Source organism: Ambystoma mexicanum, chromosome 6q, assembly GCF_040938575.1.
Source record: "Ambystoma mexicanum isolate Mex_15411 chromosome 6q, UKY_AmexF1_1, whole genome shotgun sequence".
NCBI lineage: Eukaryota > Metazoa > Chordata > Amphibia > Caudata > Ambystomatidae > Ambystoma > Ambystoma mexicanum.
In genome coordinates, this window is record NC_090937.1 from 262,364,594 (window position 1) to 262,391,446 (window position 26,853).

The following is a 26,853-nucleotide window of genomic DNA, read 5'->3' on the forward strand; positions in this document are numbered from 1 at the left end:
ACAGGAGGAACAATGCTCTTTTGATCACAAAAGAACTTCAATATTTAAGAAATCAGATTTGACGGGAAGCCTTGAGCTTCTTACAATGGGGTGAGTTTGAGGTACATTCTGACCGGATTGTGGAGGGGAGTGAATGGAACAATCACCAGCAACAATACATAAGTGGACATACATAGATTAAGGACAAACAACATTGGACATTTCTAAGTGCAGGTAGGCGCTACAGGCAGCTCTGTATGGGACGTGATCATGATGGGTGAAGTGCTAGAATGGAGGCAGAGGAAGTGAAAGACAGAGGCAAGTTAGAGGCAAGGGAAAAATGTTAGCTAGCAGGTAAATGAGAGGTAGGTTAAGAGGTAACTCAGAGGCGAGGACGTAGGCTTTTAGTTTGGTGTTGAACAAATCCATATGGACTGTTTCTCACATGTCCGGTGGAAGAGAATTCCATGCAAGTGGAACAAGAAGAGAGAAAGAGCAGAAGCAAAAGGAAGCACACGGAGGATGAGGAGCCACACGGGTAGTGGAGGAGGTAAAGCAGAGATACAAGAAGGCTTTTAGAGTTGGATAGATACAGTGGTGCCTTACCATGGATATATTTGTGAACCGAGAGAATCAATTTAAATCTTACTCTGTTTTGCATCCTCAGTCATCCAGTCTGGTGACGGTACGAGGATGTCGGTGTGAAGTGAGGGAGTTCAAATAGAGTCCTGGTAGCAAAGTTAATGATCTTGTCTAAAGGACAGAAAGCATATTTGGGAAGACCAAAGAGAATGCTGGCACAGTAGTCCAGTTTAGGGAAGACAAGAGTGGTTAAGAGATGCTTGGCAGTTTTAAAAGGAAGGAGGTGCCTGATTCTCCTAATATGTAGGAGGTTGAGACAAGCTGCTGTTCCAGTTTTGGAGATGAAATTAGAGAAGGTGAGAGAAAGGTCATAGATGACGCAGAGGTCTGTAGATGAAGAAGAGTAGGGGAGCGTGTCAGGTGGAAACTGGATAGGCAGAAGAAGAGATGAGAGAGTGCATTTGGCAGGGAAGAAGAGTAACTCTGTTTTGGTAGCGTTTAACATCAGAGAGTGTGAAGCCATCCAATATTTAATGGCAGAGAGACAGTTGGAAACTTTGATAGAGAGATCAGAGGAGAGTTAAGGAAAAAAGAAGAAGATGTGTGTGTCATCTGCGAAGAGTTGGTAAGAGAACCCAAAGGAGGAGATTAGTGCCCCAAGAGCAGAAATGTAGAGTGTAAGGAGGAGTGGACCAAAGACATTGCCTTGTGGAACACTAACAGTTAGAGGAGTGAGTTGAGCAGTGTTGTTGCTTCAGGAGACAGAGAACTGACGAGGTGCAAGTTAGGACTCAATCCAGGGAAGGGCTTGATTGTGAATCCCAAGAACAAAGTAGAATTAGGATAGAGGATAGGTTTGAGTGCTTAGCAGAGGCGATAAAGTTGGACACATTCATAAGAACAGTTTCCGTGGAGTGACAGGAGCAGAAACCTGCTTATACGGGGTCTTGAAGGTTGTGGATGTCTAAGAAATTGGTACGAAGGTTGAGCACAATAATTTTGAGCACTTTAGAGTAGTGCTGATGGAGAGACACAGGGCAAAAGTTATCTCGTAGGTTATGATCAGCCCCTGCCTTTTTTAGCAGAGGAATGACCGTGGCTGTTTTGAAAACAGATGGAAAGCATTTAGAGTCAAAGGACAGGTTGAAGAGTTCAGCGAGGTGAGATGGCACTATTGAGGCAATATGCTTGATTAGCTGAGGACCAAGAGGGTCTGACGTCGCAAAAGTAGGGTTAGCCTTTATCAAAAGAGATAGCACTTTGTCAGTATTAGTTTGACTAAAGTGGTAGATGGAGGCAGAGGATGATGGTAGAGTAGGCAGAGTGTAAAATGTAAGGAAGGTCAGGAGAGAGTCTCTCATTTTAGAAATGTTTGCAGTGAAGCATTCAGCTCAGTCAGCGGTATTCAAACTGTGGGGCGTGGCCCCGAGGGGGGCCGCGGCCGCATCCCTGTGGGGCCGGCCGCGAGAGCCCAGCCTGCAGCTGTAAATGGATATTCAATAACAGACTGTTTGAATAGTACCCAAGGGGGTGCTTTGTGTTAAAATGTAAGTACATTGTGATATTTATAGAATATTTATTCAGCAACAATGGTCAAAATGACTAACTGCGTAGGGAAGTAACTCATCAAATTGGCCCACAATGGCCAAAAAGGTGGCCCATTGTGACTGGCCCACACTAGCATTTAGTATATTTGGTACAGGCATTGCCCTATGATATGATAGGATATGATTATTTTATTTGTATCGCGCTCGTACACAGGTGTTTCAGAGCACGACCAGGTAAAGGGAAGGGGAACAGGACAGTAGGCCAGTCCGAGCCTGGTAGCTCATCCATAATGGCGAGGGGGTCCCCACCAACCAGCCCAGTGAAGCAATGAGCACTCCCTCAGCTGCTTTTCCCAGCTGAGGGAGTGCTCCTGGGCTGGCTGAACTGTCAAAGGGAAACCCTATTCCCTTTGACAGTTCAGTTAATTCCCCAGCCGCACATGCTCACTGAGCCATGCAAGGCTGGGGCGTTTTGCTTCTCCAGCATTGCATAGCTCATTGGAAATGCTGACTGGGCCTCTGCATGTCTGTATTTGCGAGGGGGAGCTCCTATGCCTCCTTCTTTGCACATACGGACAGAGCAACCTGGAACAGGGTGTTTCAGCACCCACATGCAAGCCAATGCAGAAGGTATTTTTATGTTAATTTATTTTATTGAATCATGTGTATGGATGCTTCAATGCTTGTGTTATGTGTGCATGTATGGTGATGGATGCTTGTGTGAATGATAGAGTGATTGCTGTATGAATGTGTGTTTTAGTTAGTTTTGGTCCGTTGAGCTGATTTTGGCAAGTGGTGGATAAAGGGGGGAAGGTGGGTTGTACAACAAAGGCATTTAAAAAAATGCCTAAATGCCTTTGTTGCACACTCGCCCTACCCACCTGCCAAAATCTGCTCTCCTTCTGAGGTGCTGTGGAGCCCAGGGGACAGGGATGGTAATTTTTTTACTGGATTTCTATCATAGATGTCCAATCAAAATACCATGCTTTCCCCCTTGGCACCCCAGCGCCTTGTATACACACATAACCATGTTGATTGTGTTAGGCCTAGTGGGGCAAAGGGGACAGGGATGGTATATTTTTGCTTGACATCTATCATAGATGTCCAGTACAACATGTCATGCTTGCCCCCTAGCCCCCCCCCCAACCAGCAGCAATTGCAAACTGTTTGGATATTTACCCATTTTTAGTTAAAGAATCCTCTACAATGCAACATTTTTACCCATTACTTTATAAAAATAATTCACGGGGGGAAACCGCCCGAACCCCTCTTCATTGGTTCGGACTCCCTCACTGGGCTCGGTCGCTATGGCATTTTTTGGGGAAATAGTTATGGCAATCAACCTAAAAAATTCACCAGCCGCCACTGGCTCTCGAACTGTGTTGGGAACGGGATGGTGGAGCCCAGGGACTGTGGTGGCAGCAGGATGGGCGGGAACCATGGGATAGTGGTGGGAGCAGAGTGGGGAGAGCCCAGGGTGTGTGATGGTCTGGGGAGAGCCCAGGGACTGGGCAGGAGTGGGATGAGGGAGCCCGTCCGCTGTGATGGGAGCAGGTGGGGGAGCCCAGGGACTATACTGGGAGTAGGGTGCAGTGACAGTGTGCAATACATGCTGTCCATTTGGCATTTTTGGGGGGGCCCGGTTGCCCAAATTTTGCACAGGGGGGCCCAGGCTAAACATTTTTGAAGACCACTTGGCTAGTGGATTTACAATGTGAGGCAACTTCTTTGATTGGCATGCTCATCAGAGTCTCATATACAAAACAATCCAGTGTGCTCGTGTATGGACATCACACATTTCGCAGATAGCTCTATAAAAAAAAGAACACCAACACAGAGGGGCGGCGCAGGAGGGTCCCGAACTATTTATTGTTTGCTCTGGGGGGCCTTGGCATAAAACGTTTGAAGACCAATGAGCTAGGCCATTAGCTGTGAGAGTGGAGTTGACAGTCATAGACTTAGGCGACGTAAGGAGTGAGTTTGGGGTGCCCTGTAGCCGGAAGAGATGATTGGAGTGAGAGTCAATGAGGGTTACGTAGAATTCAATTTTCGCTCGATTAAGAGTGGACTTGAGAGAGAGTTCAGGGCACAGAGGTAGAGTTGCAGGTCCTCATGTGAGTGGGTATGCCTCTATTTGCGCAGCAGCCTACGCATATCTCTGTGGAGAGAGCATATTAATGGGGTGACCCATGGATGAGGATGCTGAAACTTAGGGGTGTAAGTAAGCAGTGGGAAGTGAGAGGAGAATACGTCATATAGTGGTGTGGTATTTATATTGCAAATACACAGCATACAGATTTATAAGCATGGAAAAACAGCATGCATCATACAAGTGTTCGGTCAGCAGGCCCAAGGAGCTCTTCCTCGCGCCCCCACCCTCCTCCGGGTGTATGTAGCATAGGGAAGTACTAATATGCTTATGTAAGATCACAATGGGGATGTTACTTAGCACGATATTACAGACAGTTGGCGAGAAATGTCAACATCTTCCTTGTGACATTGGGATGCAGTCCTGTGGGGACATAGTGTTGTATTATGAATAAGCAGCATTCGCAGAAACACCTTCTGATATCTCCCAGACATGGAGCTAACGCTGAATCTGTAGAGAATAAGCGTAAGGGAAGGTCTGACGTGCCCTCTGCCCTGGGAGGAGTTTGGGCCTGTCTGGGGGTGTCAGGTAGAGCAGGCCCCGGGAGGCCGAGGGAGTTGACATGGAGGGTCTGAGGCCTAACTGTATGGGAGAGCCTAATAGCATTGCATTGCATAACATAACATAGTATTACATAGCAATCCTGCATATCATAGTATAGCCTAGCAATCCTGCATAGCATAGAAATCCTGCATAGCATAGCCTAGCAATCGTGCATAACATAGCAATCCTGCCACATCAGTAGGGATTAGCAGCTGGAGAAGGCAGTGTTGGTGGAAGAGGTATTGGGTGTGAAGTAGGAAAGTGACAACTGTAGGTCGGAGCGAAAGGTGGAAATGGCAGAAGGTTTACATTTCCTTTTAGTAATAGGTGAAATAAGTGTGACAAAAGGTCAGACGGTGGAAATGAGATGGTGGTGGAATCAATTGAGTGATCAGATATGGATGGTGTGACTGTAATATTAGTGGCTGAGGGAGAGGTGGAGTTGAATGAAAAATCCAAAGAGTCACGCCTTCTGTGTGTAGGTAGGCTATGTATAGAGTGGAGGGCATGGTCACTAAGAAAAGACTGAATTTCAGTGATTGGAGAGGGAAGGTTAAAATCACCTAAGAGAATTTGGTGATGTTTAGTGGAAAGAGAATCAAGGAGTTGCCCAAGGACATCAAAGAGTGGTCAAGTTGAACCAGCAGGACGATAGATGGAGATGATGTGAACCGAGTGAAGTGGAGTAATAGTAGAGATGGTGAATTCAAAACAGGTAGGAGAGGACGTGGCGTTGGAGATTTGTGAGGCATTGGGGTGGGAAGAGAGTAGGTGTCTGACACCTCCACCTCTGCCAGTCAGTCAAGGACAGTGAACGAAAGATAGTTTGGAGTCACGTAGGACTGCCACAGTGGCACTGTCAGATGGAAAAATGCAGGTTTCAGTGATAGCAAGAAGGTCTACGGGAGGAGATCTGGAGTGAAAGTATTCAGTTATAAAGGAAGTTTTGTTGCATACAAACTGAGCATTCCAGAGTGCAATGCTCAATTGATGAGGTAAGGAAGAGAAGAGAAGTTGAGTCTCAGAGCAAGAGGGGCTAGGAGGAGAGGTGTTAGAGGAGGTACGGTTAGCTCGTCGGATTTGTTTGTTTGAAGGAGGTGGAAGAGAAATGGAGTAAAGGGAGTTTCGAGTTTTATAATAGGGAAAGGAAAGGACGTAGTTGTAGCGTGATTGGAGAAAGCCTAGGGACAGGTGAGTAGGAGGAGCAGGAGTCAATGCATTATAGGTTAGTAGCACAGTGTGAATAGCCAGTACAGTAATTAGGAAGCTTGGAGTACTCACAGCCACAATAGTGAGAAAAGCAAAGGCTCATAGGCTAAGAGGCAAAGAGGCTGATCAAGGGCTGGTCTTCAACCTTCACTGCTCCGCCCTTAACTGGGACATGTCTGGCTGGACGCCCCTAGGAAGTTCAGAAGGGATGACACATGCTTTTGCCACCTGATTGCCTTGTCCATCAGTGCTTGGTCTCACTGATAATGTCCCTTCTGTTGCTGGGATGAGGCAATTTCTTCCTGATTGGTGTTGCAAGAGAAGCCTCTTGTGGCTTTTGGCTGGAGATGGGTTTGGTGCAAAATTTCCACAGTAAGTGATTTCAAGGATCCAAGATAGCCAAAGGAAGTGATGTCACGGGTCCAAGATGGCCGCTGGAAGTGATGTCAGTGACCAGTCCAAGATGGCCACTGGAAGTCAAGTTTCAGATAAAAAAGTTAAGCCAAAAACCAGAAGGAGTGACACACGTTCTTGTCACCTGATCGCCTGGTCCATCAGTGCTTGGTCTCTCTGATATTGTCCCTTCTGTTGCTGGGATGAGGTGATTGCTTCCTGATTGGTGTTCACCCCTGGGTTTGGTCCAAATTGGCCACAGGAAGTGATGTCTCAGGCGGATAGCTAAGGACAACCTGCTTGCCTTGGAATCAAGATGACATGGAGCAACACAGGTTCTATCCCCGGGTCCGCGCTTAGAAACGTCTGGGTACTAAGCACGTTATAAATAACCTATCATCACCATCATGTTAAGAATCCAAGATGGTCACAGGAAGTAATGTCACGAATCCAAGATGGCCACTGGAAGTGATGTCAGTGACCAATCTAAGATGGCTGCTGGCAGTCAAGTTCCAGACAGAAAGTGAAGCACCAGGAGGAATGACACACGCTCTTGTCAACTGATTGCCTCGTGCTTGGTCGCTCTGATATTGTCCCTGCTGTTGCTGGGATGAGGCGATTTCTTCCTGATTGGTGTTGCCAGAGGAGCCTCTTGTAGCTTTCTGCTGGAGATTGGCCATCCAGTACCATGGACAGCCATCTGCTAAATGGCTATAATCCTAAACCAAAGGATATGTGTCAAGTGTATATCATGCCTTTATGGGCAGAGTGTAAGAACATTGCAGCAAATGATAGTCAGATTGTGCAAAGCAAACACCAGAGAGAAAAGGAACAAGAACAAAGGTTGGGTTTGCTCCTATAATTACCAATCTGTAACCATTTAAGCATAACCTCTCCAAGTCCAGCTCTGAGAGAGAACTCTAGAAGCTGTTTTTTCACCAACCCTATGATACACCCAGTGCATGAGAAATCTGCCATCAATTTTCCAAAAGACTCAAGCGGTAGAGGTGTGCCTCAGAGCCTCACGGAACCAGCCTCTAATAATGTCATGAATGGAAATAAAATAACAACACTCAGACTGTCCTTAACAGTGTTGCATTGAGCCGCATAACAGGGAAAGTTCATGAGCCAGCCTTTAAGCTGCAACCATCCTTGATTTTCAGGGGGGATTTGGACATATTCCTGTCTTCTGGAGTCTTCCATGGGGTGATAGCCATATCTGATCTTGGCCTGGCCCGTTGAACCGTTTGAAAATGAAACCCGGGCAGCCTTCCCTCCACCTCATGGGTTGGGAGTTTGGGTGGTTTGAAGAGATGAGTAGACAAGGAGTGAAAGTCTTGCTTTCAGTGCCATTGTGATGTAGTGCCCATCAGGACTTCCCATGATAACTCCAAGAACTCAGCCAGATCAGCAGGCTCCTCAACGTATTTAGAGAGGCCATTTGATTCCGGGATCACCAGAAAATTGTATAATCTTGTTGATCCAGCGTCTCCAAAAGTCCTGGGTTATTAAGATTTGGTGGTCATCAATCTGAATATTGCCTCCTTGTAGGCAGGGTACAATCAATGCGAGCTTCTTTTCTTGGAAACTGGTGGCTGCCCCGATACAATGTGTCCTTTGTATTTGCAGCAGAGGTGAGAAGGTAATTTGTACCGTCGCAGGTTGCCAATTCTCTAGACAGCACATCGGGTCCAATCCTCTATTTTCTCTGGTACCCCAAATAGTCTTAGATTATTTTGACTGTTTCTATCTTCCAGGTTGGTGAAATTAGCTTCCAGTTCACATAGTCTACACTGAATGTGCTCCATTTCCTCCATTCTATCCTCCAGCACAGGAATTCTCTTATCTTTGTGTTCCAGACCCCCATTAAATTGATTAATATCCAGTCTCAGTGACTTTTTCTCATCCTAGACATCCGGTATGTGCTGCTCAATTGAGGTCATTGTTTTTTTAATGGCCGCCAATATCGCTAATATCACATTTAAATCACTGTGCACTGACATGCACTTTGTAGGTGATACAGAGGGAGCACTACCTTGACAGGGATACATTGAGGCCATCTTCACTACAGCTTGCCATTCCAGAAGGCTATTGCATGATTAGGCAGGATAGAGAATCTGGAAGGGGAGGCGGGGTGGCCTATATCATAAGGAAATCACTTTCTGCTTGGAAAATTAAGGATCACCTTATGGAAGGAATAGATTTCCTCCACATAAAGATTGGGATGAATACAAAAACTACGGTGAATATGGCTCTTATTTATCGGCCTCCCTCCTGTCAAGGCAACTTCTGTACAGAACTTGCTGGCTACCTTCTTCCGCTATTAAAACCTAATTCACGCTTTATCGTGTTGGGTGATTTTAACTATTGGCTGGGTCACCCAGATGATCAGACAGCTCTGGAACTAGCGCAATCCTTCCATGATCTGGGCTTCTCTCAAATTGTGCAGGTCCCCACTCACAATTTGGGACACACCCTTGATTGGGTAGCGGCTATTAATAGCCCGCACCATGATGTTTTCGTTGCACCATGCCCATGGTCGGACCATGATGCTGTTCATTTCTCTATTACTATACCATTTGTCTCCAAAGTCCAAACAGTGCGGTCGGTGACGGCTACATATCGTAACATCAAGCTGTTAAACACGGACAAAATTGAATCCCTTTCTTCCCAAACTTTACACATCCAGGAGACAGATAATCTTGGCACCCTTACCAAGAAAATCTGCTCTAATCTTAAACTAGTGGCAGACACTCTCGCTCCCTTAAAAGATAAAAAGAAACCGATTGAAAAGAAACCTGCTAACCCGTGGTTTTCGCCCGAACTTCAATCCCTTAAAGCTCTCTCTCTCAAGTTATACTATTCTTGGAAAGCTAATCAACTTCCCACAACACTTTTCAACTATAAGGAAGCCGCAAGAAATTACAAAAGGGCGGTTGTTGACGCCAAGAAATCCTACTTGGATTCAAGAATCTCCCAGGCCACATCAAACTCTAAGGAGCTATTTAAAATATTAAAAGAACAAGAGTCAGTCCCAGAACCGGCACTATCCGCCATTATTAAAAATGACGAGTGGTGCTTGGATATTCAGACCGCCATGGTTAATAAATTGGACGGTATCCGGAAAGCTATAGCAACCAAAAAAGCAGCCTTGGATACACCAGATTTCAACTTAGTTAGTAACACCTTTATTAGGGATCCCAATATCCCCATTTTTGATTTTACATCAATATCAGAGGAGGAACTGACCACCATTATTAACAAACTTAAGGCAACCAATTGCACCGGGGATCCCTGTGCCTCAACTATTATTAAAACCTGTCCCCCCTCTCTTATTCATGCCATATGTAAATTTGTCAACACCTCGCTACAGAGCTGTTCGGTCCCAGACGATTTGAAACAGGCTTGGGTCACTCCCTTGTTGAAAAAACCCAGCCTGGATCAAAACGTCCCTACTAATTATAGGCCCATAACTAACACTCCTTTCTTGCTCAAGATATTGGATCGAGTTGCTTATATTCAAATTGCGCAACACTTAAATGCCCACCCCATTCTCAACCCTTTTCAGTCAGGATTCAGACAAGGGTTTGGTACGGAAACCTCGCTTCTTGATCTGAAGTCTCAGTTACTACAAAGAATGGACTCTCAAAAGACCTCTCTCTTAATCTCCCTAGATCAATCGGCAGCATTCGATCTCGTCGATCATGCCATTCTAGCAGATAGGCTCATGTCAGTAGCTAACTGTTCACAGGCCGCTACCAACTGGATACTCTCATTCTTATCCAACAGGTCTAGCAGGGTATGTGCCAACAATGCCAAAGCTCCTGCAATTCAGACATTGTTTGGAGTGCCACAAGGCGCCAGTCTGTCTCCTTGTATCTATAACATCTTTATGTCCCCTTTCTTTGCTCATCTGGCCCATGAGGGCATCCTCTTTTCCAACTATGCAGATGACACTCAATGTGTCATCCCTCTTACAGGCCAGCATTCGGAGGATGAAAAGGAACTTAACCGCATCTTCGCCTTGATTGAACAATGGATGATGTGGAATAATCTTGCACTTAACCGCAGCAAGACAGAACTTATGATTGTAGGATCGGACAGCATCATAGCCAAATTGGACTCAATGTATAAACATTTCCAGCTGGGAGATGTTCTGATCTCCACTCTTCCCAAGGTTAAAATCTTGGGTGTGGTATTGGATCAATCACTCAAGATGAACTCCTATGTAGCCAGTACCGTCTCTTCCGCTAACTACTACATTAAATTGTTATCCCATCTGCGTCCCTACATTTCCCAATCCAATGCTGAGACCATCGCCCGAGCCATTATAGGCTCCAAACTTGACTACTGTTGTAGCCTATTAGCGGGCGCCAGTAAAAAAATCGTCAAACGACTTCAGGTGGTTCAGAACGGAGCAGTCAGAGTGGTATCCGGTCTTTCTCACAGGGTACATGTCTCGGAGGCATGTCGAGCACTACACTGGCTGCCCGTAGAATCAAGAATCTCCTTTAGACTTATGGTCATCACCTTTAAATGTCTTCAGGGCAAGATGCCCCCATACCTGCAAAGGTACATAGGAAAAAAATCCTCTGCTAGAAACCTTCGGTCTAACAACCGGAACTTGCTTCAGCAGCCCAGAGTCAAAAGCAAAAAGGCACAATGTGGTGCTTTTTCCTCAGTGGCACCGGCACTTTGGAATGCTCTGCCAGACCAACTGAGAAACTCATCTTCTCTGAATTCATTCAAGAAGGGCCTTAAAACCTTCCTCTTCAAATAGCTGCCCCTGGTTTATTAATTCTGCTACCCCTTAGATCGTTTTAGCCTTTCTTTCTTCCTTCTCTGCTTTGTTTTTGTTTGTCTGCGCCCTCACACCTATGGGTTTATGGTGCGCCATATAAATGCAATGTAATGTAATGTAATCTTATCTCTGGAAAAGTAGAGTGATCTTTTAGACAACATATCCTTTATTGTCACTTCTTGCCAATGTATTGCAGCTTCAAGGACTGCAGAATGGACAACAAACACCTTCCCCTAGACTGTCCAACAATAAGCACAACAAACTTAGTTCGAGCTCAGGATCTATTTTTTAACTCAGTTGCCACCACGGTGGCCACTGCTTTTGACATATACCCTGACTATATGTGTTTATGGGCAACATCAATGAGGGACTACTGTCAAAACTCTTACGTCCCTCTTTAAGGCCACTTCCAAGATTAATCAGCTTCCCCGCTACCCAACCTCTGTTGAAGTGGTGCCCTGCTCGGCCCACTCCTGTGAGGCGGAGCTTCAGAGTGACCAGCTGAATGGGAGGCTCCAGTCCCGCTGCTGAAGTGTTTGAACAACGCTGATAGGGGGCATGGCGGGCTCTCTCCTCACAGAGTTTACACTTGCAGCATTGGCCCCAATCTACCACTTCAGCGTCAATCCTCTCCTTATGTTCCTCTCCACTGGCACAGAGGTAAGTGGTCCTGCATGCTTGACAGGGAATTGTGCAGTTTCTGTGAAGTTTATTTTGTTATTAGGTGCTGGGGTATAGAGCTCATTGGCCACACAACCCTCTTGTGGGCTCCTGGTAATGCCCCCCATTTGTGCTTTATAGTTTTATAACCTTGCTGTGCTCTGCACTGTAAACCTTATGATTTAGAGACCCCACGTTGAGGGAATTCACTTCTTGTGTTCCCCTTCCTTTAAATCCCTTGGTGAGGAGAAGGGGGTTTGGACTTGTGTTTATATTTTCCTTGTTCCTGTTCATTGGCTCCCTTTTAGAGTCAGTTGCTGGTTTTCATCTGCACTTCTCCATTGGTTCACAACTGATTAGCTGTATTGTGCTGTTTTGTCCTTCTGTGTGAAGACCGATCTTTTCCTGTAAGCACTGTTCCTACTTGCCTCTTATCAAGAGTCGTATGTATTTAGTTATGCTTCTTTTGCTGTTATGGCCTTTTTCAGTGACTGTTTGATCAGAAAGGTTAATGGGCTTCGCCTGCATTGTAGGTGGTGTTTCTCATCCGTGTGAGTATTGTCTTTTAGCTGCCTTTTATAATACCATCAAGGGTGTCAGCTAAAGACCCTGTTGGTGCTTGCCATACATGTGGGCTTAGCACTGACACTACCTGTAACAGCAATCGTGGGTGAGCAGCTTGATGGCTCTACTAGTATTCATAAGGAGTTTCTAATTCCTTCACCTCATCCCAATTCATATATTTATATTCGTATTACCGTCTTCTTTCGCCTCCATGCATCAGTGGTTCCTGCTTGCCAGAAATGCAACGTCAATGGGAAGGTAGACTTCTTGATCTGGTTCTTCCCTGAAACTCATAATTTCTGGAAAGGAGTGTCATACAGGATCATCCTGGTTCTGGAGGGGGCCTTCACAAAGAAGTCCTCTATTTCCGCTCTTGGTGATAAGCAAGCTGTATAAACAGTGCCAGATCTGGTTGTCCAGATGCACCATTCTGGCCAAAAGAACCATTCTGCATTACTGAAAGTCACTGAAACGACTCAATATTAAAGATTGTTTAAACTAAACTGTTTACTTTCTGGATTTTGAAAAGAGTGATATACAAGTGAACTAGAATGATTCAAAGCTATCTGGGAAGGCTTCTTCGAGACGTATGTCTCAAGTTGAAATGCAAACAATCATAATACAGAGCTGTCTCTCTGTGGCCCTCTCTCTCCTAGAAGTGTCTTACCTGTGCTCATGACCAGTTCTGGGACACCCCACTTGGTCTCTCTCTACGGATACTCCATTTGATGGAGGGGGCTATCTACATATGGCACTTGCATCCTCTCCGCCCCTTGTAGGTGAAATAATGTCTCAAATGAATATCATTTTTATTATTGGGAACACTTGAAGCAAATTCTGAATCAAAATAGACACATGGAACAGCATAAACATGGTATCTTTTCTCTGGTGTTGTCACATGTTTGGCATGCACTGCCATTTGCATATTCCTTTGCTTTGCCTCCATAATATCGTAGAACAATGGTCATTGATCTGACCCAGCTCTGGGAGCTACCTTTATGTTTCTCGGGCCTAGAGGGTAAAGAGCTCACGCTCCCATAGCACGGGTCCAGTAGAGGGTTCAGAAGCTTCCTGAAAACAAAAACCTCTGCTGCCCTTGAGCGACTGTGCAGGCTACTGTCGGTCATAGTAGAAAGCTGCCGAATCTCCAACAGTCCATTAAGAATCGATGGCCAACTTATTCACAGAGGTCCATGAACGTGGCCACTTGAAGCTAGTAGAACAATTGCAGTAAAAGATTGTGCTAGAACCTTCCTGGCACACTGACCTTTTCAGCTATATTCTCACAGATGCTGCTTCCACAAGGCCACTGGGGCAAGTAGTTTAGGAGCAGGACAGCACTGGCGATTGGTGATGGAGGAGTGGTGCTGCCTCAGTGCATTCTGCATGCAGAGGAACATATGCACACACTGTTTTAACACATGGCTCTTAATGAGCTGGGCCTGCAATGTGTTTGAGTGAGTGCATGGCTCACACATTCTGCTATGGTGGCCTGCACGTGGGATTTGCAAACCGGCAACGTGCTGGGTTTTCAAACTACCCCCACACACTAAATGGTCAGTTTCATGTTTAGACTGCGTCGCCAATGGGCCAGTCTTCACCATCTCCATGTACCTGGTGAGTCCAATCTATTCCGATAACCAGAGGCAGTTTATTATTAAATGGGGGCGGCCTGAGATTGCCGCTGACATCCATTCCATTTACGCCATAAAGGGTCGCACTGCCCGCCAAAACGGGACAGTGCGAGTGACTACAACCGAGCGTGTGTGTGTGTGCCCGACTGGCCCCGCTCACCAATGGACCCTGGAGCAGTGTCACAATAAGGAAGGGGGAGGAAGGGGGACAAGCTGATTGCCACCGGGGGATAACCATTTTATGTGGTCCAGGCCCGAGTGCCTTTGGGTATGGAATGTTAGTTTTCGTTTTTTCCCAGGATCTCTTAAGTGTTTTCACCACTTTTCCTGTGTTAAGAAAAAGATAACTTTACATTTTTGCTGTCGTCTCTTGAGTCTCACAACTGAGCATACCACAGACTCCACTGTCAGATTGTAGTACTATTTTTATGTTTGATGCTTTTTTATTTTAAAAATCTCCTCACCCTCCATATACAACCTTTCCTCTCACCCAAACCCCATTAAGAAATGAGCATGGCTCATTACCTCAAAACCCACACCACAACTGATTAATAACATACACTGAGGTTCTCATACAGCTAAAGCCCCTCTCCTGACTCAGCCTCTCACGTTCTCACTTCCCAGAATACCCTCAGAGAGAGGGAACATGGGGCAGATCAACGAATCCCTCACACTAAGCACAGATTGAGGGAGAGGAAAAGATAAAGCGAGTGAGCGAGAGAGATGCAGAGTGGGAGAAAGAGAGAGCGCGCCAGAGAGAGCTAGATTGAGAGTCAGTGAGAGTGAGTTAGTGAGAGAGTGAGTGAGAGAGAGAGTGTGAGAGAGGGAGAGATACAGAGAAATTAAGAATTCCATAAATAGTCATTAAGATGGAATGTCTCATAAAATAAATTCGAGGAAATCTGTGCCCAATAATAGATTTCATTTCTGACCTGTGAATATCTGTGAAATTGCACGGTATTAGCACTAGGGCAAAGTTTGCCCTATTTTTGAAAACACTGGGACATATAAGAAAACTATTGCGCTTTGACAAGTGCAGTTTTCCATGGTAGAAGCACCAGGGCAAAAATTGCCATCGTGCAAAAAATATACATTTTCAATGCTTTTTCACAAGGGCAAAATGTGCCCTTGTGCTAATACCGTTCCGAATTAGCACTAGAGCACACTTTGCCCTGTTACAATAATGCAGTGAAAATGTATCTTTTTTGCCCGAGGGAAATTTTTACCCAGGTGCTTATACCATGCCAAACTACGCTTGTCAAAGCGCAATAGTTTTCTAATAAGTCCCAATATTTTTTAAAATAGGGTAAACCTTGCCCTAGTGCTAATATCATGGAACTTTGCACTTGCACCGGTGCAAGGCTTCTGTTATCTGGCCACTGGAATACTTAATTGCAGTGCAATATGTTGTTACCTGTAATTTAGTCTGTCTGTTTTTTTTGTTTTATTTTGTTTAGATATGGGAATGAGTTTAACAGTTATAACAACAAAACAAAGTTTTTAAGGTGTACGTGAGTCATTATAAAAGAGACAACGTTGTGTGCATAGATCCTCAGCACCTAGAGAGAAGCACATGGGGAATGTACTCTCTCCCTTCGGTAAGGCAAACATATGTTGCACTATAACCTTAGCGACAACCAGCGATGGGTGGGAAATTGTCTTGAAACATTATACTTTTTTGAAAAGGGGAAAAGGTGGATTTATATGGCAAATGTATGTGTTAAAGTAATATATAGCGGTTCCTACACCTATATAGCAACCTTGGGAAATGAAACCAAAATGAAACCAATAAAGTCGATCTGAGCACGGGAAAAGATGCCCTGTCAGGCATTTGTGATAAACATTATCCAGGAGTCGAATCAATAGTAATGAGTATTACAAGGCATGAAAACAATATAATCTTCCGACACCTGTCAGAGCTATTAATGATCCCTTTGGAACAAATCAACCAAGAGCATACAACATTTCATGCACATTTTTGTGGGGGCTGCCTGGAATGCAATCTGGAAAAATCTGGATTTTCGGGGGCCATAGAATGCATTTTAAGGCCTTTTTTGGGCTGGCAATGTTTTCTGGACTTTCGGATGGAGCAGGAGGTGAGGTGAGTGCGGGGACGACACGGGTCGGGGTGGTGGGGATATGAATGGGGAGTGAAGGGAGCTTGTTAAAGGGGTAGGGGTGCAAAGCGGATAATGGCTCGGGTTCTGTGGTCATCCCCAGGAATTGGCAAGTGGGGCTGTAGGAACGGAAAGGTTTGTAGGGATGTAATGCAAGAGATGCTCATGAGGTACGGGGAGGTGGGCAGGGGACATCGTGGAAAGCAAATTACATTTTTCAACTCCTGTTGCGTGATAATTCTGGCGCAATGGGAGTTGCAAAATGGATTGATTTATAAAATAAATGCACATAGGATTATTGCGAGGTACCGGTTCTAGCTTTTGGAGACACTGCCAGTGAATAAGCCACATTCCTGATGATCATTGCATTAGGGTGGAGTGTGACATGGAATCATAGACAGCCAGACCAAAAACAGGCTATTTTGTCCACAAAAACATTTGCTCTGTCAGATAGCTTAGTGAATTAATCACTCTCTTCGTATATCTGTGTGCACCCAGCAATCCCAGGTTGGGATGACAGCTGGGTTGACAGAGACATTCATCCTTATATAGTTAATAAATTATGTTATATTTAAATGTGTATTATTAGCTCCATTCTAACAGCGCTTAGAAAAAGTGGCTATGCAATATGAACCTCTGTATAAAAATATGATATTATGATTAGATGGTGCCTTTTTCTTGCCCATTAATATGTATCTTTCATAAAGATCTGAAAATAATGCCAAAGTGAAGGGTGTGGAGGATTAATTATGGTCAGGTAGATGTTTTTGATAACCTGACTAATATCTATATATATATATATTTTCACTGAAAAAACGTTGTTAAAGGGACATTAAGGTTAAATTGCACTTATAAAAACCTTTTAAATTCAATGAAAAAACTTTGTTAAAGGGACATTATGATTACAAATAAAACTGAAAAACCTCAGAAATGTGCCAGTTATGGTAAGCTAAGCAACCATAACTCGTGCCACTACCATGCACTGCTAAGTCTAACACCCAGGACATCAAAGAGGACATCATTACGTATACCTGCACAAGTTGCGCCCTGATGCCCTTGGGCCTGATGGTGCGTGTTATAAATAAACAAAATACAAATCACAAATGTCATTAATGCCTCTTGTTTTGTTCACTGACATATCCAGGCCAGGTGGTGCTGTTCACTGACAGTCAGAATATTTAAATTCAAAAGGTGCTATATATGTAGATGTTAACCTTGTTGTATGTTCTTAAAGTACTTTCCTTAGGGTTTAGTCTCAGTTCATGGTGCATATACATGGGGCAATAAGCAGGCCTCAAACACACAATTCATTTGTGTACATGAAGATGAACTTTAATGTTACTAACATTTTCTGGTGATGCTGTTTCTTTCTTCCTTACTTTAGTTTCCCTGTATGTGCCTTTGATTCGTATGCATTGTGGGTCTTCATATGTATTGTTTGTACTAGCACAAGTGTGTAGTAAGTCTTGTATTGAATTGATAGCTAGTTACTAAATGTTTAACATTACTCAAAAGTCTGATAAGGTAGCATTCATTATTTTACTATCCAAAATTACAAGATTATAAATATTGTATTTCTATGGAGCATGATGTAGCCATTTCCTATGTTTATGTATGATTAGGTTCCTTTAGGTTCCACTTAGAAAAAGTGGCTATGCAATATGAACCTCTGTATGAAAATATGATATTATGATTAGATGATGCCTTTGACTTGCCCAATAATATGGATCTTTCATAAAGAATTGAAAATAATGCCAAAGTGAAGGGTATGGCGGATTAATTATGGTTAGGTAGATGTTTTTGATGACCTGACTAATATCTATATATATATTCTCACAGAAAAAACGTTGTTAAAGGGACGTTAAGGTTAAATTGCACTTATAAAAACCTTTGAAATTCAATGAAAAAACTTGGTTAAAGGGATGTTATGGATACAAATAAAACTGAAAAACCTCAGAAATGTGCCAGTTATGGTAAGCTAAGCAACCATAACTCGTGCCACTACCGTGCACTGCTAAGTCTAACACCCAGGACATCAAAGAGGACATCATTACGTATACCTGCACAAGTTGCGCCCTGATGCCCTTGGGCCTGATGGTGTGCGTTATAAATAAACAAAATACAAATCACAAATGTCATTAATGCCTCTTGTTTTGTTCACTGACATATCCAGGCCAGGTGGTGCTGTTCACTGACAGTCAGAATATTTAAATTCAAAAGGTGCTATATATGTAGATGTTAACCTTGTCGTATGTTCTTAAAGTACTTTCCTTAGGGATTGGTCTCAGTTCATGGTGCATATACATGGGGCAATAAGCAGGCCTCAAACACACAATTCATTTGTGTACATGAGGATGAACTTTAATGTTACTAACATTTTCTGGTGATGCTGTTTCTTTCTTCCTTACTTTTGTTTCCCTGTATGTGCCTTTGATTCGTATGCATTGTGGGTCTTCATATGTATTGTTTGTACTAGCACAAGTGTGTAGTAAGTCTTGAATTGAATTCATAGCTAGTTACTACATGTTTAACATTACTCAAAAGCTGATAAGGTAGCATTCATTATTTTACTATCCAAAATTACAAGATTATAAATATTGTATTTCTATGGAGCATGATGTAGCCATTTCCTATGTTTATGTATGATTAGGTTCCTTTGATAGCAACAACAATCCAATGCAATGTCTCCCTCGGATGAGTACATTCTTTAATAGATTAAGTAGTTCATGATAGGTCTCCCAATCACCCCTGACATCTTGTTACCAACATTATAAACACAACCCCTTGTAGAGAATTTTCATCAAAAATAATGTCATATGTGATGTCATCAGTGATGTTATCAATGACATTTGTGATGTCATCCTTGATGTCCTGGGTGTTAGTCTTAGTAGTGCACAGTGGTGGCGTGAGTTATGGTTGCTTAGCTTACCATAGCTGGCAAATTTCTGAGGTTTTTCGGTTTTACTTGTAACCATAACATCCCTTTAACAAAACATTTGCATTGAATTTCTGAGGTTTTTATTAGTGCAACTTAACATACCGTCCCTTTAACAACATTTCTTCAGTGAATTTCATGGGTTTTTACCAGTGCATGCTAATTTTCTACAACTTACTAATATCATAATTACCCCAATATAGCAACATTTCTGTCCAATTTACAAAGTTTCACCTTAAAACTCTGCCATTTCCCACCTTCTAGCATAATTTTTAACACTTCTATACATTTTTTGCAAAATTTTCCACAGTTTTTACATTCGTCAACGTCTGTGAACGTCTGAGTGCAGCATGATGATGACGTGTTTGCGAATGCTTCCGCACTTCCCAATCGGGTCCGTGCTTCGCAGACAGTTCGGAACTGCACTTTATAATGATCTAGGAGCTTTCAAGCTCAAAATGTTCCCCTTGCACAGCTCCTACACCCATTCTTACTCGTTATCCATTAACAATCTAGTACAGAACACATACTTGGAAGAATATTAGCAAAACTACAATTTATCTTAAAAATTGCATCAGCTATGGCCATCCAACCTCCCCAAGAGCCATCACCACCAGCAGCTGGAGGACCTACACAACACAAAAAACGCAGTACTTACAAAGACAATGAAGAGGACCAAGAACATGAGGTAGAGGAAGTGCCTACCTCTAGCACCCAGAGAGACTCATAGGTATGACAGTTCTTTACCACTATTGGGAATGTACCAAAGACTAAAGCTACCAATGTGAAATGCACTGAGTGCAACGTTGTACTCAGACGCGGACTACCTGGACAGTACTCCTACAGGACCACCTCCATGCGCCGTCACACCCATTCCAAACACCGCTATGTTCTCAGAAAGGCTGTTTGTTTCTTGGCAAGTAGTAGGCTGTCTTCCTCCGCCTCATCTTCCTCAACCAATACTGAAACCACACAGCCTACTTCTGTGGGACACAAAAACCTCCCAAGCTACCCTGCAAGCAATAAAAGAGGCTGTTGATCCATATCTTTCGAAAACAACAGTCCTCAGCATATACTGCAACACTCTTCTCTGAAGAGGGGAGCAATTTCGAAGTGCTTTTGAAGTTGTAATCAAGGAGCATGAGAAACACTGCTCCCTACCTTAGATGTAACACACGCACAACATCTTCCCCTGTCCACCTGCCCCTCCATATTAGTGCTTGGTGCTTCTTCCCTCATTTTCCTCCCCACCTTAGGTTCTAACCACTCCTGCAAATAAACCCCCACCCCCAAAAAAATGTTCCTTTAGGAACCACCTTTCAGAGTTAAAACATAGAACTAAAAAGAAAATCTTATAGACTCCATGTACTTTACATTTCTCAGTAAAGTACATAGACTCAATAAGATCTCCCAACATTTCCGGTAGCATTTTGTCTTATGCTTATGGGAATAATGTGGCGTTCATCCATCGTTCTAGGGACTGGAGCGGGGATAAAGGCCCCCAGCCCAACTTATCAGTCGAAGCGTAGCAAGGGCAGATAACAAGGGCTCCGGACCGTTAACCCCCGTTCCAGCCTCTGTAATGGGGGATGAAGGCCATTACCACTCTGGGTTGAAAAAGCAGTAACCCGGGGTGCTTAAAAAAAGTATTTTTCTTCCTACACCGGATGCACGCTGCGTCACGTTGTAGGAAGGAAAATTCTTTTCCAAGATGACCACCATGGAAAGGGAAGGCGGGGCTCCGTACAGAGCCCCTCTTCCCTTTCCATGGCGGCCTGCAGAAGGCAAATAAAGAACCCTATGACCATATTACCACAAGCACATTTATTTCCCTTTCCAATCTATCCCAATTTCAAAAAAATTTACCACATAGCCGGTCCCTGGTGGCCATGGGCACTTTATCCCCATTGGTCATACCTTGTGGCCATGGCCAGTAGCCAGATTGTATGGGTCATGACCATATGCTATGACCCGGACAATCTGGCCACTGCCCATGGCCACAGACTATACCTCATTCACCAAAGGTACATCACAATGTTTTGTACCTACATTATGACCCTTGTCAAAAAATAAAACACGGAAATATTTGCCAAACCATGCTTTGACGTCCTTGCCAATGCTCCTTACACAATTTCTGCTGGAAATCCGCCCATGTTTTATTTTTTCAAAAGTGTCAAAATGTACGTACACACAATAGCCATATAACTTAGCTCCCACTTGATAAAATCCATTTAGACTTTGCACAAACATTCAAGGTTGGGTGTGTAATCGTTCTGAAAACATTTGTCTACATTCATCAAATGTCAAACCATCTAAAAATGTTGAGACCTCCCTCGAATTTAGCCCCCTCTTGACAAAACTCCACCAAACTTTGCAAAACATGTATATCAATATCTTAAATCTTTTTGCAAACTTTTGTACAGATTCGTCAAATGGCACCACATTTATAAGCCTTTACAATATTTTGGGACCGCCCCTCAAATTTTGTTGCCTCTAGACAAAACAGCACCACACTTTCTATAACCATACAGAATCAGATCTAGAATGGAATTCCAAAATGTCATGCAGTTTCATTGAGAGGCACCAAAGTTATAAGCCAGCCAAAAAGTGCTTTTCACCAACTCTTTTCACCAACTCTGTAAAGCACAAATAAGCATAAGCATAGATGATCCTGAACATCTGAGATGATCGCTGTCATCACAGGACTGTCCCAGACTGTTCACGGACATCGGAGAAGAAATACGCCCGTTATTTGACTTTTAAGGCCATATCCCATCCCATCCTCATCATGCCTCACTTCCCCAGAGATTGTTTGATAAGTTTGACAAGTGCAATGTTGTGTTTTTTAACATGTTTTTACTGCAATGTCCGTGGACACCGGCCACTGTCTGCAAATCAAATATGGCGGGCGTTTCCAAAAATCTGATGCACTTCACGCTTTTCACCATCCAATCAGCAGGCGCACCCGATGTCTGTGGACCTCACGTCGCCCATTGGACCATCAAGGGCCTGTCTGCGGACTGAATAGGGAAGTGTGTCTGCGGACCAGACCCAGATATCACACATTTTTGTACCTACTTTTTGGTCATTTAAAAAAAACGACTGGACGGATTTTCACCAAATTAACAAAAGCAGACTTTAGGGACAAAGCAGAGCTCCTGTCGCAAAGTTGTTGAAAATCCATCCAGCGGTTTGGTCTGTAAACATGAGCAACATTTTTTTCCATTCATTCTATGGGAAAAACCACACATTTTGGGACCCCCCTATAACTTTGCCCCCCCTGACGAAACCTCACCAAGCTTAGCAAGATTGATCTGAATGCGCCATATACTTCCTTTTACAAAGTTGCGTGAGGATTCATCCAGGCGGGCCAAGTTATAAGCCACCCAAAAAGTGCTCTTCCTATGGGTTTGGCAACTTAACCATAACTACAGGGCTGTTACTGCAGGCCCTATTTTAACACGTAGGTATGTTCCTGTACTCACTTGATGCAATTAATCAGTTTTAGGTTGCCCTCTGCTGTACAAATGTCAAAGTGCCTCTCTGTGTGCTCTTCCACTTCAAAAACAGCTATCATTTTAACAAACAGAAAGCACATTTTGACATGGTCATCTTTACCTTCCACTATCACAAACATTTGTAAATAATCTCAAGTTACTTATTTCCACCCCCACTCCTCTTCACACAGGGCACGGCGGCTCCAGTGTCAATGAACAGTTAATTACTGGCTCAACGTTGCAGTCTCCAAAGAGCAAAACGCTGTAGGAAGAATGCCTGCTCATAACTAAAACTGAAAGTAGGTGCAGTATTATGCTACTACGCAATTGTATGCCATCACATTGACTCTGCAATGGAACAGGTTTGGCAATTACGTATCTACAAAGACACATTATAAAGGCCTGTGTAGTCAGTAGAACTTAGATACTGTTCTTATTCCGCGCATATCTCTTATTCCATATGATACAAATATGCCTTTCAAATTCAAAAGAAGACAGTTATCTAGCCTTTTCAGTGACCATTAATAAGTCACAGGAACATACGTCCCCTTCCTGGAAGTGATCAATGCTAATTCCAATACTTAAGAAGGGGGTTAGACATGATCCTATGAATTACTGACCGATATTGACCTTTTAGATCCGCTAGAAAGGCGTATATTACGCCGGGAATGGCTAGTAGTCTCTTATTTGTTCATTGCTGGTTAATGTTAAGATGGCAGTAGGGATTGATAAGATATTGTATAAAATGAGACATAATACCCACATTTTTCTCAAAGATTATGCAGATTCTGAGAATATTTTTTCTTAAATTACCCGGGGCTCTGGTCTTAACCCGGTTCAAATTTGTAAAAAGAATCATGCTTCACAACGTGAATCTATCAGATCTCTGGCTCAACCCTCGTTGCCTTGGATCCCAGGCAAAATATGTGCTGAAGGGGGGGTTACAATTCATGGGTCCTGAATGAAATGGCACGCATTAGCGAGGGGGCTCCTCCGTCTAGAGACTGTTTGTTGAACATCAAAAATCACAGTGCAATTGCGACCTATCTAGATAGACACAAGTTGGACATGCACACTCTCGATTTTAAAGGCGACTGGGAATATCACCATTTAATGCATTGACCCACAAATGGGGAACCTACCGTTCAGCCAAATGTTACTATTGTACACTACAGGATGAAACCTTAACACACTTTCTTTTCTTTTGAACTTTGTACAAATCATCAAGATCGCACTGGTCGAAGCCTCTGTTGAGAACAAAAGGCATCAGGAATGTATTGGAGGCACTAATATTTTGTACATCATTGACTGATCCAGGTAGTGGAACTTCCGTGGCTCAATTTAGAAGAAAAGATTACATTTTATACATGCAGCCAAACAACTTGAACAGTATGTTCTTGTGATTGTGTGACCTTCAGGGCTGAACCCTGATATGCGGACCACTTCATATTTATGTGTAGTATGGTCGCCACTGCAGGGTAGCACTTTTATGAAGACCTCGGCTTTGATGGAACTGTGAATATGGCTGTTCTCAACTGCTGAATCGAATTGTACTACTATTTTTGTTCTATTCGTTTTTTTGATTCTGCTTTTGTGAAAATGTGATGTGTGTTTTTGAATTTATGCTGCAATTTTAAACTCTGTCTCACAGACATTTTACGATCTTTGCATTACATGTATGTTGTATCGAAATAAACACTTGATTGATTAACTGATTAAGATGGCTGATAAATACTAGATGGGCCTGTTTTCAGTAAAACATTACCCATTTCATTGCTACATTTAAAAATAGGCCTTTCCGTGTTAGTTGTTATTCATAGTATTTTCAAAGTTAAATATTGAATTCCTTATTCTTTGTGCAGCTTTTCCTATATTGTCTCCTGCTCGCACACAACTATATGCGTTCTTGGATCACGTCCTTGTGTGACCTGTGCTACCGACAGGTGACATTGTGCACCTTTAGAAGAACACACTGGGCTGAACACGAGCTGACATTTCCAGACCGATCCAGGTGAAGAATCTTGATTTACAAAAAAATAATAAACCTGTCCAAGATTGAATGATCCATTCCCATCCGGTGAATTAGGTGCATGCATGTTCCTTGAAAAAGAGAAAGTTGCGAAACACGTGTCGACCTTTGATGATTATGGAATTGGGAACTCATAATCGATTTGAATTTCAACGTTAATAATCTTCCAATAAATAATGGACAAACAACTAAATATAGCAGATTCCTGCTGTCATTTTCACCGTTGCCAGCACATGAATTAGAGGACACCAACCGTTGCTAATTTTTTGGTTATCAGGGCGCTATGTGATATCTGCCAGTGCCAGATCTTCGAAGTATCAAACACACATGTGCACACACTCGTACATGTTACATGTTAATTTATGTTTTCAGTGTTTTCTATTGTTGATTTCCATTTAGTTGGCATCTACGGTTGAATGATCATGGTCCCGTAGCGACAGCATGTGTCTCCTTGCCCTGGAGTCTATCATGTCTGTGCTAAACCCGTTTTGCAGGCATGCATCCTATTGACACATGTACAATGAATTGTTTGGATGTATCCTTGTTCTACAAATGTTATTCCTTCTGTAATTCATAGTGGTCATCATTCCTTTGGGATTATTATTTTATTAGCCCTGGAGAAGTAAAGCAAGGCGTAAAGCGGTTTGTGGCTTGCTATGCTTTCCAGGAGATGTACATTTTCGTTTTCAAGGCAGACTAGGCACACGAGGTGGAAATAACGAATCCAATGTGCTTTTAGGATTCTTCTTAAAAGGCACTCGGTCTAACATCAGTATCTATGTTCATGCTGTTGTTAAACTAATGGATTCCTATGAAATCTACCAATGTTTACCACCGGCTCAAAGCTGTCGTATTCCATAGGAATCCACTGTAAGTGCCAACTGCGAAGTGTCCTTTGTATGCAGCATTTACATTGTGCTTTACGAAAGAAGACGTACAGGCAATTTCACCTCTTTTTACTCTTGAATTTTTGCATTGGATTTTACAAATGTTGAAAATTGCCGGCAAGGGGCCCAACAGCATGTACATACTAATGTTGGTAGTTCCTTCCATGCATTATAAAATCCACCCCCCTTAGGCCAATCAGAAGAAACAGCGTTTATTGTGTGCAACATATCGTTTCTTCTCTGTTTTGTAGGCATGATACATGACAATATATGGCAATTCGAATGACTGAGCCAACATTTGAGTTATGCGTTCTTCCCGCGGGCTTCCTTCTGTGGGGTTTGCTTTTGCCCCGTTTTATGTGCGCACTGAGACCGCTAGGCATGACGCGCGTTACAAGAAATAAATAAGTAAAATGGATACATAAATACATAAATAAATGGTGCTTGCTGGGGCTTTTCCTCTTGACCTACAGAAGCCATGGGTCGTGTACCTAGTTGGCATGAAGATTCTAGATCAATGTAATGGGTCGACAGAAGACTGCTGAGTTAATGCTTCATAAAAATATCATTGTAGCTGTTCTGCAATATTGTATTGTCTCGGTTTTGCAGTGTTCTGTGTGCCACATGGCCAAGTTTCCGCTATTTAAAATAGTCAAAACACAATAAAAACAGATCAGGACCGTCACAAACAAGCACAACAAGTGACAGATGAGCACGTGCCTCCTACCTTGCTGTACGATATGCCATCAAACACAGAGGTGATTTCGTCTGGAGTGGACACGTTGACCACAATGGGGTGGGACGACTGCAAGGCGTCATCTTTCAATACTGGCAACACATCATCTATTAACACCTGATCAAACTGGAAAAAGAGGGGGCATGGCTCAAATTGCGTTGCAGTGAAACATGAATATTCAAAGCATAACAGCACAACATGGGTTGCTTATCATCGTGATAAAATGGAGAGGCAGATCAAACAGCTTAATCAATCAGAAATGACTCAATCAACCACGAGTCATTCATCCGACCAGAAACAAACCATTACCCAGACCTGAACCAATCACAAGCAGTCATTCTCAACCCGAAACAAGCAGTGAATCAACTAGAGCCAAACGAATTACAAGCCATCAATCAACCAGAATATCCATTGCTTCTTCTAAATCCTATGCGGGGGCTTGTGAAAAACATTACCACCTAGTTTATACTTGGTATTTTGATAGGAAGGCAGTTGGAATTGTCTAAGGAGACACTTTGTTTTTCCATGCAGGTATTCTTCAGTGGAATACCTGCATGGAAAAACAAAGAACGGTCTACATGCAATATTTTA

At 43.2% G+C, this 26,853-nt stretch overlaps 1 protein-coding gene across 1 annotated transcript in view; it reads right to left on the reverse strand.

Annotated features, from left to right (window-relative positions):
- ENPEP (glutamyl aminopeptidase) overlaps nucleotides 1-26,853 on the reverse strand; it is a 441,170-nt gene that overhangs the window by 230,500 nt on the left and 183,817 nt on the right. Inside the window, exon 7 of the mRNA XM_069630729.1 lies at nucleotides 26,254-26,388. Coding sequence (XP_069486830.1) covers nucleotides 26,254-26,388 — 135 coding nt within the window. The remainder of the gene's footprint in view (nucleotides 1-26,253; nucleotides 26,389-26,853) is intronic.